This window comes from Dendrobates tinctorius, unplaced genomic scaffold (assembly GCF_039654945.1).
Source record: "Dendrobates tinctorius isolate UK_male_01 unplaced genomic scaffold, ASM3965494v1 ptg000034l, whole genome shotgun sequence".
NCBI lineage: Eukaryota > Metazoa > Chordata > Amphibia > Anura > Dendrobatidae > Dendrobates > Dendrobates tinctorius.
In genome coordinates, this window is record NW_027361702.1 from 9,484,987 (window position 1) to 9,497,783 (window position 12,797).

General features: G+C 44.8%; 2 protein-coding genes across 8 annotated transcripts in view; one reads left to right on the top strand and one right to left on the bottom strand.

The window, feature by feature from the left end:
• The window catches only part of LOC141087524 (magnesium transporter NIPA2-like), a 42,133-nt gene extending 36,375 nt beyond the window's left edge, over positions 1-5,758 (bottom strand). Inside the window, exons 1-2 of one of the 4 annotated variants that reach the window (XM_073573082.1) lie at positions 5,619-5,743; positions 4,898-5,079 (exon numbers count right to left, since the gene is read on the bottom strand). Coding sequence is in view for 1 of the 4 variants with exons in the window: in XM_073573080.1 (XP_073429181.1) it covers positions 4,346-4,349 (4 nt within the window). In the remaining 3 variants the exon portion in view is untranslated. Of the gene's footprint in view, positions 1-4,345; positions 4,515-4,897; positions 5,080-5,618 lie in introns of those variants that run through there. The other 3 variants (XM_073573081.1, XM_073573084.1, XM_073573080.1) reach the window with 3 other exon arrangements.
• TAF7L (TATA-box binding protein associated factor 7 like) overlaps positions 4,579-12,797 on the top strand; it is a 38,648-nt gene continuing 30,429 nt past the window's right edge. Inside the window, exons 1-3 of one of the 4 annotated variants that reach the window (XM_073573077.1) lie at positions 4,579-4,761; positions 6,135-6,210; positions 11,083-11,127. In XM_073573077.1, the coding sequence (XP_073429178.1) occupies positions 11,115-11,127 (13 nt within the window). In that variant the 5' untranslated portion in view covers positions 4,579-4,761; positions 6,135-6,210; positions 11,083-11,114. Of the gene's footprint in view, positions 4,762-4,789; positions 4,938-5,932; positions 5,950-6,134; positions 6,211-11,082; positions 11,128-12,797 lie in introns of those variants that run through there. The other 3 variants (XM_073573079.1, XM_073573078.1, XM_073573076.1) reach the window with 3 other exon arrangements.

Sequence of the window (12,797 nt, forward strand, 5' to 3'; positions counted from 1 at the left end):
CTGCACCTCATCTCCCATTCAAGTGGCGCTGAAATCTGCCCCATCCATCGTCTCCAGCATTGCCATAGATAGTGGAGTACAGAAGTCTTCTTTCTCCACACTCCTGTAGACAGTGGATGGAGCAGTGCTATACTTGCACAGCTGTCTGTCCATTCTAATCAGCCATTTCAGATTCCTGTTCTCAGGAATTGTGGCGATAATATTGGCAGTATCATTTTAAGGTTGGGGCTATCTGATGACACCGAAGATTGCAGTGCAATACAAGTGAATGGAAGAAAAAAACTAAAATGGCAATGCTCATAGCCATGTGCACATCTATATGGAGATACCAAATACGTATTGTACAGTTGTGGCCAAAAGTACTGACACCCCTGCAATTCTGTCAGATAATACTCAGTTTCTTCCTGAAAATGATTGCAAACACAAATTCTTTGGTATTATTATCTTCATGTAATTTGTCTTAAATGAAAAAACACAAAAGAGAATGAAGCAAAACATTGATCATTTCACACAAAACTCCAAAAATGGGCCAGACAAAAGTATTGGCACCCTCAGCCTAATACTTGGCTGCACAACCTTTAGCCAAAATAACTGCGACCAACCACTTCCGGTAACCATCAATGAGTTTCTTACAATGCTCTGCTGGAATTTTAGACCATTCTCCTTTGGCAAACTGCTCCAGGTCCCTGATATTTGAAGGGTGCCTTCTCCAAACTGCCATTTTTAGATCTCTCCACAGGTGTTCTATGGGATTCAGGTCTGGACTCATTGCTGGCCACCTTAGAAGTCTCCAGTGCTTTCTCTCAAACCATTTTCTAGTGCTTTTGAAGTGTGTTTTGGGTCATTGTCCTGCTGGAAGACCCATGACCTCTGAGGGAGACCCAGCTTTCTCACACTGGGCCTTACATTATGCTGCAAAATTTGTTGGTAGTCTTCAGACTTCATAATGCCATGCACACGGTCCAGTGCCAGAGGCAGCAAAGCAACCCCAAAACATCAGGGAACCTCCGCCATGTTTGACTGTAGGGACCGTGTTCTTTTCTTTGAATGCCTCTTTTTTTTCTCCTGCAAACTTGATGCCTTTGCCCAAAAAGCTCTACTTTTGTCTCATCTGACCAGAGAACATTCTTCCAAAACGTTTTAGGCTTTTTCAGGTAAGTTTTGGCAAACTCCAGCCTGGCTTTTTTATGTCTCGGGGTAAGAAGTGGGGTCTTCCTGGGTCTCCTACCATACAGTCCCTTTTCATTCAGACGCCGACGGATAGTACGGGTTGACACAGTTGTACCCTCGGACTGCAGGGCAGCTTGAACTTGTTTGGATGTTAGTCGAGGTTCTTTATCCAACATCCGCACAATCTTGCGTTGAAATCTCTTGTCAATTTTTCTTTTCCGTCCACATCTAGGGAGGTTAGCCACAGTGCCATGGGCTTTAAACTTCTTGATGACACTGTGCACGGTAGACACAGGAACATTCAGGTCTTTGGAGATGGACTTGTAGCCTTGAGATTGCTCATGCTTCCTCACAATTTGGTTTCTCAAGTCCTCAGACAGTTCTTTGGTCTTCTTTCTTTTCTCCATGCTCAATGTGGTACACACAAGGACACAGGACAGAGGTTGAGTCAACTTTAATCCATGTCAACTGGCTGCAAGTGTGATTTAGTTATTGCCAACACCTGTTAGGTGCCACAGGTAAGTTACAGGTGCTGTTAATTACACAAATTAGAGAAGCATCACATGATTTTTCGAACAGTGCCACTACTTTTGTCCACCCTCTTTTTTATGTTTGGTGTGGAATTATATCCAATTTGGCTTTAGGACAATTCTTTTTGTGTTTTCTTCATTTAAGACAAATTAAATGAAGATAATAATACCAAAGAATTTGTGTTTGCAATCATTTTCAGGAAGAAACTGAGTATTATCTGACAGAATTGCATGGGTGTCAATACTTTTGGCCACAACTGTAAATATAGCTTGAACAAAACACTGGACAACCATTAAAAACTAGAAAAAAAAAAAATCTATCCACCATGGCAGAAGATTAATATAAGTAAGCTCAGATGCAAGAATTATTAACCAGTTTCGGATAATCACATGCACGCCTGCGCACAAGAAAATTGAAGTCACAGGGCAGCACGGTGGCTCAGTGGTTAGTCCTGGGTTCGAATCCCACCAAGGACAACATCTGCAAGGAGATTGTATGTTCTCCCTGTGTTTGCGTGGGTTTCCTCCCACACTCCAAAGACATACTGATAGGGAATTTAGATTGTGAGCCCCATGAGGGACAGTGATGAAAATATGTGCAAACTGTAAAGCGCTGCGGAATATGTTAGCGCTATATAAAAATAAAGATTATTATTATTAAGTCACTGCCCTGAAAATGACAGAACAGTGCACTGAAGAGATGGCAAGCGGAAGGCGAAGGAGAGACGGCAAGCGGAAGGCGAAGGAGAGACGGCAGGAGAGACAGCAAGCGGAAGGCGAAGGAGAGACGGCAAGCGGAAGGCACTGGAGAGACAGCAAGCGGAAGGCGCAAGATGTCTAAGGCAAGCATGGAAGAAGGGAGAGAAGTCCACTATTACAAGAGAGGAGGCAGTGTACACCCCAAAGCCTGGAGGATCAAAACAACAAAAGAAGATTTTTTAATCAACAAGGTATGACTAGTTCCCGCTTTATACACCCTGTGTGCCCATGGGGTGACGCGTGTTATATGCTGAGTGCGCGAGAAATAACAAATGCTTTTATGCCTGTGACTGAGCAAGACAGCACAAGCTGTAGAGATGGGAATGTAATGCACAATTTATTTCATGTATATGGATGTAAATTTGAAAGCAGTATTTTATATGGACTTTCAAAATAATACTGAAAAATCTGCAAATATTTGATTTTTAGACACATCACTTGAAGCTACAACTTATCTACTGTGGACACATACGTAGAGAGCTATCACTGGAGAAGGACATCATGGTAGGAAGAATAGAAAGAACAAGGACAAGAGGAAGACCAGAAACCAAACGGTTTGATAGTCAAAATAATGGCGGAGAAGACCCTGTTGGACCTATCTATACTTGTACAAGATCGATCTTCTAACAGAGCGTTCATCCATCAAGTCTGCATGGCCCGACCTGAATACTGTTAAATAATAAATATTCACCCCCCTGAATGCTGTGCCGGAGGCCTTGGTCTAGGTTTCCTTATACGAACTCCGACCCTGGGTTTATGAGTGTATATCATAATTCTTGCATCTCACCATACTTATATTTATCCCATGCTATCGTAGATTTTTTATCTAGTTTTAAATTGTTGTCTGACATTGTGTTCATGCTATAGTTACAATAAATATTTATCTAATTCAAGCACCATGGAATCAATGGTGCTATATAAATAAATAATTTCTATTTTAATGATATATCTTATTAAATAAATATTTGGTGCTAGTATTGGCTTGTTTTTCTTTAATTACCCCCAATATGTATGTAGCACCCTCACTGCCGCGCGGCCGTCGGTTAGGCGGTCCCTGCGTGCCGCGATGCCGTCAGTTAGGCGGTCCCTGCGTGCCGCGATGCCGTCGGTTAGGCGGTCCCTGCGTGCCGCCGGTTAGGCGGCCCCTGCGTGCCGCGCCGCCGTCGGTTAGGCGGTCCCTGCGTGTCGCGCAGCTGTCGGTTAGGCGGTCCCTGCGTGCCGCGCAGCCGTCGGTTAGGCGGTCCCTGCGTGCCGCGATGCCGTCGGTTAGGCGGTCCCTGCGTGTCGCGCAGCCGTCGGTTAGGCGGTCCCTGCGTGTCGCGATGCCGTCGGTTAGGCGGTCCCTGCGTGCCGCGATGCCGTCGGTTAGGCGGTCCCTGCGTGCCGCCGTCGGTTAGGCGGTCCCTCCGTGTCGCGCCGCCGTCGGTTAGGCGGTCCCTCCGTGTCGCGCTGCCGTCGGTTAGGCGGTCCCTCCGTGTCTCGCCGCCGTCGGTTAGGCGGTCCCTCCGTGTCGCGCCGCCGTCGGTTAGGCGGTCCCTGGCTGTGTTGCCACTGTCTAACAGCAGTGAGACATGCAGCCGTGGGCTTTCGAACGTATTATTCGGGCACGCCACGGTCACTAGGTTAACACGCCAGCATGCGCAGATAACACCACATCCGCACACACTCGCTCATCATTGGCGCTGACATGTCGCAGCCGCACCTTGTGCACTTGTGTCAAGGCCAATGTGGCCCCTGAGGGTAGAAGATAAATGTGACTATCCTCTGCAGGCAGGTGCAGCAGGCTGCACACTACATGGCTGCTGCAGGATGGGGCATTACTAACATTCTCACCCCTTGGTTTCCAACCATTACTACAGCTTTCTGAGGTGAGTGAGGGACCCTACCCATGATCCTTCCTGTTACCCCATTCACCCTTCTCCGGAAAGGTCCGCAGCTCCCTGCTCGCCGGATAGGAATACTCGCTTCCTGGTGGTTGGCGCAGTCTCACTTCCTCCTTTTTTTACACATGGTTGGCAACAGTCAGGACCTCTGATGACGTAATGTTCATGTGACCATGTGAGGGGGTGATGTCACATGACGGGGCCTCTATGCCTGGTTACCAGGCAGCCGCGGTGTTCCGCTGCAGTCAGTGGGCAATGGAGATAGGGGAGGGGGGAATTTGTAGGAATATACTCATCTGACTAGCCGATACGGCCCCGCCCCTATCGGTGACGTCACGCTCTCACAGAAACAACGGCACGCTAGACGCAGGTAACACTTCCGGGTCGTAGTTCCAGCCAGAGAGACTTCCGTCAGCAAGGTGAGTGCCCTGTGCAGGGTCTGTTGTCCCCGGGAATGAAGCGTGGGGCACGGAGGGCGCAGGTCACATATGGGGCGTCCAGCAGACAGGCCCTGTGTGCCGAGTAATGAAGTTCTCCGGTTCTACTGGGTCTTACGTGTTTATAGTGGAGCCGCTGCCTGTTCCCTGTTATGGAGGTGTGTAAGCTTTGTCTCTGGACAACCTATAGGTGGTGAGACGATGACTGCTGGAGCTGGTGATAGAGGGGCGCACTGGTGGTCAAGTGATGGCTGCTGGTGATAGAGGGGCGCACTGGTGGTCAGGTGATGGCTGCTGGAGCTGGTGATAGACGGGCACACTGGTGGTCAGGTAATGCCTGCTGTTATGATGGAGTCACCGTAGGAGGCAAAAAACAGAAATGCTAGCTAAGTCCAGAAAACCAGAGAAGTTGGCAGCTATCGGACTGCAGACCCCTGAACCTATCAACACAACTAACAGTAGCCGTGGGGGGCTCCTACGATGCCCTAGGCCCCTCGATCACAGCCGGAGGACTACATAGCCTAAAGACAGAAAGGGAAATCTAAACTGCCCCAGAGCAGACCCCAAAGCAAAAGGCAGCCCCCCACATATGACGGTGAAGCAAGAAGAAAGAACAAAACACAGAGAAAGATAGACTGAGAAAAGATGGGGCCCCAGCTAGCTTAGATAGGAAAGGACAGGAAGGCTGCTGTCTGCAATCCGTGAAAAACCCTATGAAAATAAGAGCCAACCAACTGACAGTAAAAAAGGCCCTGAAGACGCTAGGCTTCAAAAAAGCTATGTCAGTACTCAGGAATATTCTGAAGACAGAGCAACAGGCAAAAGGAGATTCAGCTCACCCCAGCAGGGAATGGCAGAATCCAGAAAAGCAAGGAAAACAAAACACTAATGCAAAAAGGCAAAGCAGAAATCTTAGCTTTAGATAAGCAGGAATCAGACTGGTTTCCTAGAAGTCCACAGAGAAATCACCCGCAGGCCAGAAGGGCGTCGGCAGCCTTATATCCAGTCATCAACTCCACTCAGCCAGTCATCATCATCAGCCTCAGGTGTTTGATAATCAGGCTCACTACCTTTCTTCACCAGAAGAGGGAGTTCCCCAGGCCTCAGTAGTGAAGGGGAAAATGAACTCACAACAGCCTGCTGGTGATAGACGGGCGCACTGGTGGTCAGGTAATGGTTGCTGGTGATAGAGGGGAGCACTGGTGGTCAGGTGTTGGTTGCTGGTGATACAGGAGCACACTCATGTTGAGTTGATGGCTGCTGGAGCTGGTGATGAATGCAGGATAGAGGAGTGCACTGTGTTGAGGTGATGACTGACAAAGAGGTCAAGCTCACACACTTTCATTCTATTAAAGATCGGGCGCTGCCTCTTGGTTCCAGAAACCTGTTCTCTATTTTACCGGTTCCCAGCTGTCAGACCCCCTGTGATCAGTAAGTTATCCCATATTTTGCAGGATGTTTAGTCTTCTATGTTCAGTATCGCACTGCTCCCCAGCCTTCATCCCTCTTGTTTGCCGGTGGGTTGTGCTCTTCTAATGTGTGACAGTTTGGACCAGCAGCACTGTTTATCTGCTGGATCAAACTCTGCGGTCCAAAGGCAGCTTTGCCGATGAAGTACACCACTGGAACTAACCGGATATATTGGTCTGTACGTCTTCAGATCAATGATGGCAATCTGTTGCAGGGCTTCTAACAAATCCACTGTATGCTAAGTCACCATGTGAATATGGCCCTATTCTCATGTCTCCTCGTTGGGAGCACAATGTATGCAATACGCTCCTGAAGATTGACAGTTCGGAGCAGCAACATGGCTGTCTGATGCTAAAGAAGGGTTCACAGTATCCAAAAGATTTTTTTATGAGATCAAATCAACAAAGTCACAGTTGTCTCATATAACACTATTAAAATGGTCAAACCTTTATTAATCAATTACCGGTAAACAAAAAATACACTAAAATTAGTAATTCATCATACACAGAGATGAAACACCATAGGGACGTGCCTGCCCATATGCTGGCCTGTGTATCCCTGCCTGTCAGCGGAGGTTGGAGCCCTAGGACCTGCGCATTGACCCCCCCCACTCCTCAACGGCTCTCCCTGCTACCCCTATACAACCCTATATTGGCAGGGCTGTGATAAGGTGTTAAACAAGTAGGTGAGAAAGAAGAAAGATATCTATGTGGAATCTTCTTAGACTTCTTCACAGGTAGTCTTTTCCCTTGAAATGTTGCTATGATAACTAATCTCAATGTAGTGATACATTTTCTCCAGATGTCTAGTATCTCAACTGATCTAATGTGATTATGTTTAAATGTAGATACTGAGAGAAACCCCCACACACACACAATCTAAAGAGGTACTATCGGACCACTATAAAGTTTAGGGCCCACCTAAATATTGGATACACAGGTCACTAGTATACACATGAAAAAATGTCCCCTTGAAAAATTCCCCAAACTAGGTGTGGTGCAACACAAAACAAACAATGCAAACAAATGTATATAGTGCAGATGACGTACCTCTAAATATAAAAAAGATGCACACAAATCAAAAAATATTCCTGTACGCAAACGTTAATTCATCCGACACAGATATAATCATATAAGAACTTGACAACCTACTATCATGATAGTGAAAAAATATAGTTCAATTGTCCATGATCAGCATGGTAATACAACAGATAAATATGTCCACATCATAGACCACATTGCACAATAATTGGATCCATGATATATGGGGATTCCATAGTCCATTCATTCATGGATTGTACACTTAGAAGATGTGCTGGCGCAAAGAAAAGATTTTGCTGTAAACACTGGCTAATTAGTCCAATTAGATATGATCATATAGAAAGTTAGCAATGTAATCTACGTATCATAGAGATAATAATTCAGTTGTCCATAACCAGCATAATAATAAAGTGAATAAATGCGTTCATACTATATATCATATTGCGCCACGCACAGCAAAGAAAGATCCACAAAATATAAGGACTCAAACGATCCATTCCCTGATAGGCTAAGCAGCTTTCAGATAGCCTACTCTGTATGATCATGTCTTAACAAAGGAGCGAGATTAAATAGTCCCTCTAGTTCAATTCACCAGCAAGCATCATACCATGAGAGCGGACTGTCCCTGACCATCAAGCCACACGCTATACATCTTATGTTCAAGCTAAGTATTCCATTTTTTCCATCACACTCCTGATGAACCTCGGAAGAGGGGAAACGCGTTGTTATGTTGGAGTTAAATCTGTTGGTTTCTGTAACATTTGTGTACATGATCATGTGAATTGAATAAGCATATCTTGCATAGTAATTAACTGTATTGTCCGTATATGAGGGGCTACATTGGATTCTTGATCTATTATATATTGGATTATGAAGCTGATGGAGAGAGGGGCTATTTAATCTCGCTCCTTTAAGACATGATCATACAGAGTAGGCTATCTGCAAGCTGTATAGCCTATAAGGGAATGGACCATTGAGGCCTTATATTTTGTGGATCTTTCTTTGCTGTACGTGGCGCAATATGATATATAGTATGAACACATTTATTCACTATATTATTATGCTGGTTATGGATAACTGAATTATTATCTTTATGACAGTAGATTACACTGCTAACTTTCTATATGATCATATCTAATTGGACTAATTAGCCAGTGTTTACAGCAAAATCTTTTGAATTTTTTGTTTGCGCCAGCACATCTTCTAAGTGCTAAGTGTACAATCCATGAATGAATGGACTATGGAATCCCCATATATCATGGATCCAATTATTGTGCAATGTGGTCTATGATGTGGACATATTTATTTATTGTATTACCATGCTGATCATGGACAATTGAACTATATTTTTTCACTATCATGATAGTAGGTTGTCAAGTTCTTATATGATTATATCTGAGTCGGATGAATTAACGTCCGGACCCTCTTTTTGCCTGTGGACGTATATCCCATTCCCTAGCTGACCTTCCCCTCGGTCAGGATCTTCAGCATAGACCTTTGCAAGCAAATGCACCTATATATATTTATATTATTGCTTACGTGCGTAATATTCTTGCCTATGTGTCTATAATGATGTGATTAATTATTTTCACATATTCAAATGCTGATATACAAATGACTGTCATTTCTATATGCATGTTTACATGTGTATGAATTTCCTGTTATGCTTTCATATGTCTAAGTGCATACAATCTTGTAATGATAATTTGTCATATACTACTGGGCATATGAAATATGACATATGTATCGCTTTTTTGATTGGTCTTTTGTATATATTGCGGTGGTGACACAGTGATTGTGCGAGCGCGCTCTGTGCTCCCTTGTGGCCGGCGGCCGGGGGGGGGGCGTCTCTCCACCTCCCTAAGTGCATTCGGGGACTTCCCTTCGCCCGCAGGGCTGTGTGACGTCTTCCCTGACCTGCTGTCTCTTGGGAGGTGCAGCACGCATGCGCCGCTGCGAATCTCTGTGATTGGCCGAACGGCTACCATGTGACCAGTCACATGGGTCTTAAGAAGGTCCTGTTTGCACTTGTCCCACACTTTCCTTGAGAAAGCGTGCGGTGTGACACGCAAAACGCGCGTCGGGCCCCCCCATTCTGGCCCAGGGCTCACTGTGCTACTGCACTTGGAAATTAGTGTATACCCCTATATGTGTTTTATACTATCGGCAACTTTTTAACTTGCTGTAATTTCTCGCTTTTGGGGTTTCCTTCCTATAGTACATGTTACACCTATATGCACTGGCATTGGATCTTTGTATACCAATTGATATATATTGCATGTACCTATGAGCAGCCTTTTGCACCATGAGTACCCTGTGGTTTCTTTGCTTCTATCCTATGGTGATGTCCTATTTATAATTCCATGTGTTACTTTAATTATGTATTTTTATTACATTTAATAAAGATGAATTTTATACATTCTCCACCTGTATACTCCTTCTTCTCTAGGTATTCACATTCATTGGAGTGGGTGTTTTTCGTTTTGTTTAGGGAGGCTGCTCTTCAGCCATACCCTTTGTCTGGACATTTGAGATGTCACTGAGGTCTTTGCATATGCCAATATAGGATTGTATAGGGTAGCAGGGAGAGCCGTTGAAGAGTGGGGGGGGCCAATGCGCAGGTCCTAGGGCTCCAACCTCCGCTGACAGGCAGGGATACACAGGCCAGCATAGGGGCAGGCACGTCCCTATGGTGTTTCATCTCTTTGTGTCTGATGCTAAAGAAGCAGCAGAGGAGGATAGGGACACGACATCTCACTGAATCATGCACTTTAGATTATTGATTACAGTGCTCTACTGGACAGAACATCTAAAGCCGTCGTTACACACGGCGAGATCACTAGCGATATCGCTGAAGCGACAACAATTTTGTGACGCAACAGCGACATCGCTAGCAATCTCGCAAAGTGTGACACGCGGAAACGACCGGCTCCCTGCTGCGATGTCGCTGATCGTGCGCGAATGTTCAGGATCATTTTTTGATTGCTGGCGTCACGCTGACCAGCATGCATCGCTGTGTTTGACGCCCCTTATCAACGACGAGCGACCTCATTGGCGACTCCGAACTCATATAGATAGCGCTGAAGGACGTCTATTCAAAGTCTGAATTGCTATTATAGACTGTGTGTGACACGGTACCAATGATCGCAGTGGTCGTTACTGACATCGATGATGCGTCGTTATGAAGATGGGCCTGTATGACTGCTTACTAGCGATGCACAAACGATCTTAGCCAGATCGTATTGTTGTCGGAATCGTTGGTGCGTCGCTACGTGTAACGGTACCCTAAGTCCTGCAGGAGGGGTGACAGCCAAGACAATGAGCATTAAGAAGAAAATTAAAAATCCCCATTTTTTGGAAATGTAGATGATTTTTAATAAGATTACTATTGCAAATGTGCTTCTGATATCTCAGCACTTTGTAATTTTAACAATTTTTGATGTTGACACCTCTCCTTAAATTGATAAATTGCAGATTTTTCACCACTAACGGAGCTCGTAGTAACATTTTTCTGAAAGGGGACAACCGCTATGAGTGGTTAAACTACAGTAATCGGAGCAAAGACTTAAGTGTTTTAATGCTGTGTGCATTTTCACTGCTCTAATAAAATTGGATATTATCTGCATTCTACATCTTAGTCCTTTGTCGTATATTTATATATTTCCTGTGTTTTTCTCATTTGTTTCACCTTTCGGTATTATATAGAGGCTCAGTACAGATCAGGCACAACTACTTTTACGTCTTTATTATCTTTGTATTTTAAAATCTTGTTCAACTTTTTTTGTCTTTCCAGCTTTTGGAGAATAAATCAACTGTGAAATCGAGATGATGTCTACAAGTAATGTATAATCCCTCTGAAATATCTTTTCCTACTTAAAAGGAAATCTGTTATCTTTTCCAGTCTCCCAAAACACCAACATGTCTTTATTCAATCTTTGATATACTATCAAACCTGCGCCTTTTGGTGGCTTATTATTTTGTCACCATAACATTGTTTTTATACCTTGGCCGGTGATATGCGAGTTAGTGGGTGACTAGTCATGGAGGCATTGTTTTCTCGGACTGTTCGTCTCCCTGATCATTTTATCGTGCCCCCATGGGCATGATTAAACAAATGATGCAAGGAACGATCAGATGCTATACATTTGAGTTTGTATGCAGAATTCTTATAGGTGAGTAACCGCATAGTGGTACATGTATATCTGCTGGATAGATTGGATAGACCAATCGGAGAGAAACAAAAAGCAATATAATCGACCCGATTTTAAGTGGTCTAAACTAATCAGTAATAAAACATCTTTATTATTTGTACAAATGGGTACAGGGTTCTAAACAAAAACGAGTGCACACATATAATAGAATGCAAAACCTCAAGAGTGAGCGCCACACTTTCTCCTTGACTAGTTTTTGACCCAGGTATGAATTACACCCTTAATTTTTGCATATTTATAAACTATATGCTCTATTTGGTGATGGACTGTGCAATCTCTGTACAGGGCATGTGCGATATATTATCAATACCTTGAGTATTTATTATAGGCGTAAAGTTATGTGCTATCATTTATAGCATGTCACTGACTTTGAACATAGTTAGCATCACAAACTTTGTATACCCTTTTGTGCTATACACATGTCTATGATACCAGTCTCCGTATCCCTTGCACTTCTGATTAGACATATAGATTGGGGTGACCGCCATCACGGGCTTATCTACAGCATTCTGTAAGATAAAGATTAGAAAAAAGAGGTTATACTCACCCTGGCGTTCGATTCGGTCCGATGGGTGTCTCCGTCCCGTCCGGCGCCTCCCATCTTCATACGATGATGTCCTCCTAATTGCTTCTCCCTCGGTTCCTGCGCAGGCGTACTTTCTCTGCCCTATTGAAGGCAGAGTACTGCAGTGCGCAGGCGCCGGAGCTCTCTGACCTTTCCCCGCGCCTGCGCACTGCAGTACTTTACTCTGCCCTCAACAGGGCAGATAAAGTACACGTGCACAGGAGCCGAGGGAGAAGCAAGCAGGAGGATGTCATCGTATAAAGATGGGAGGTGCTGGACCGGACCGCGACACCCACCGCACCCGCCGCCGGTGAGTATAATCTAACGTGGTTTTTTTTATCTTTCAGGTTTCATCGGGGGCTTATCTACAGCATTACAGAATGCTGTAGATAAGCCCCTGGTGGTGGTGGCCCCAGGGGGCTTATGGGGCAAAAAAGGGGTGACAGTTTCCCTTTAAGACCTGCGGCAACTGCCGGGAGATCAGCGGCTAGCGCTGCAGATCTCCCGACGTTAGCGGTGGCGTGCGTCGTTTTAATTCCGCGCCAATTCGCGGCCGGCCGCGACCAATCACCGACGCGGGATTTTCGTTACAAACTGAGATACAGACAGAATTAGACAATAATAAATATATATTTATTATTGATGTTCAGACTATTTAATCGGGTCAGATATATATTTCTTTTTCCCATGGACATCAACAGCGTCGCCACTGATTCTTTGCAAATCTCTGCC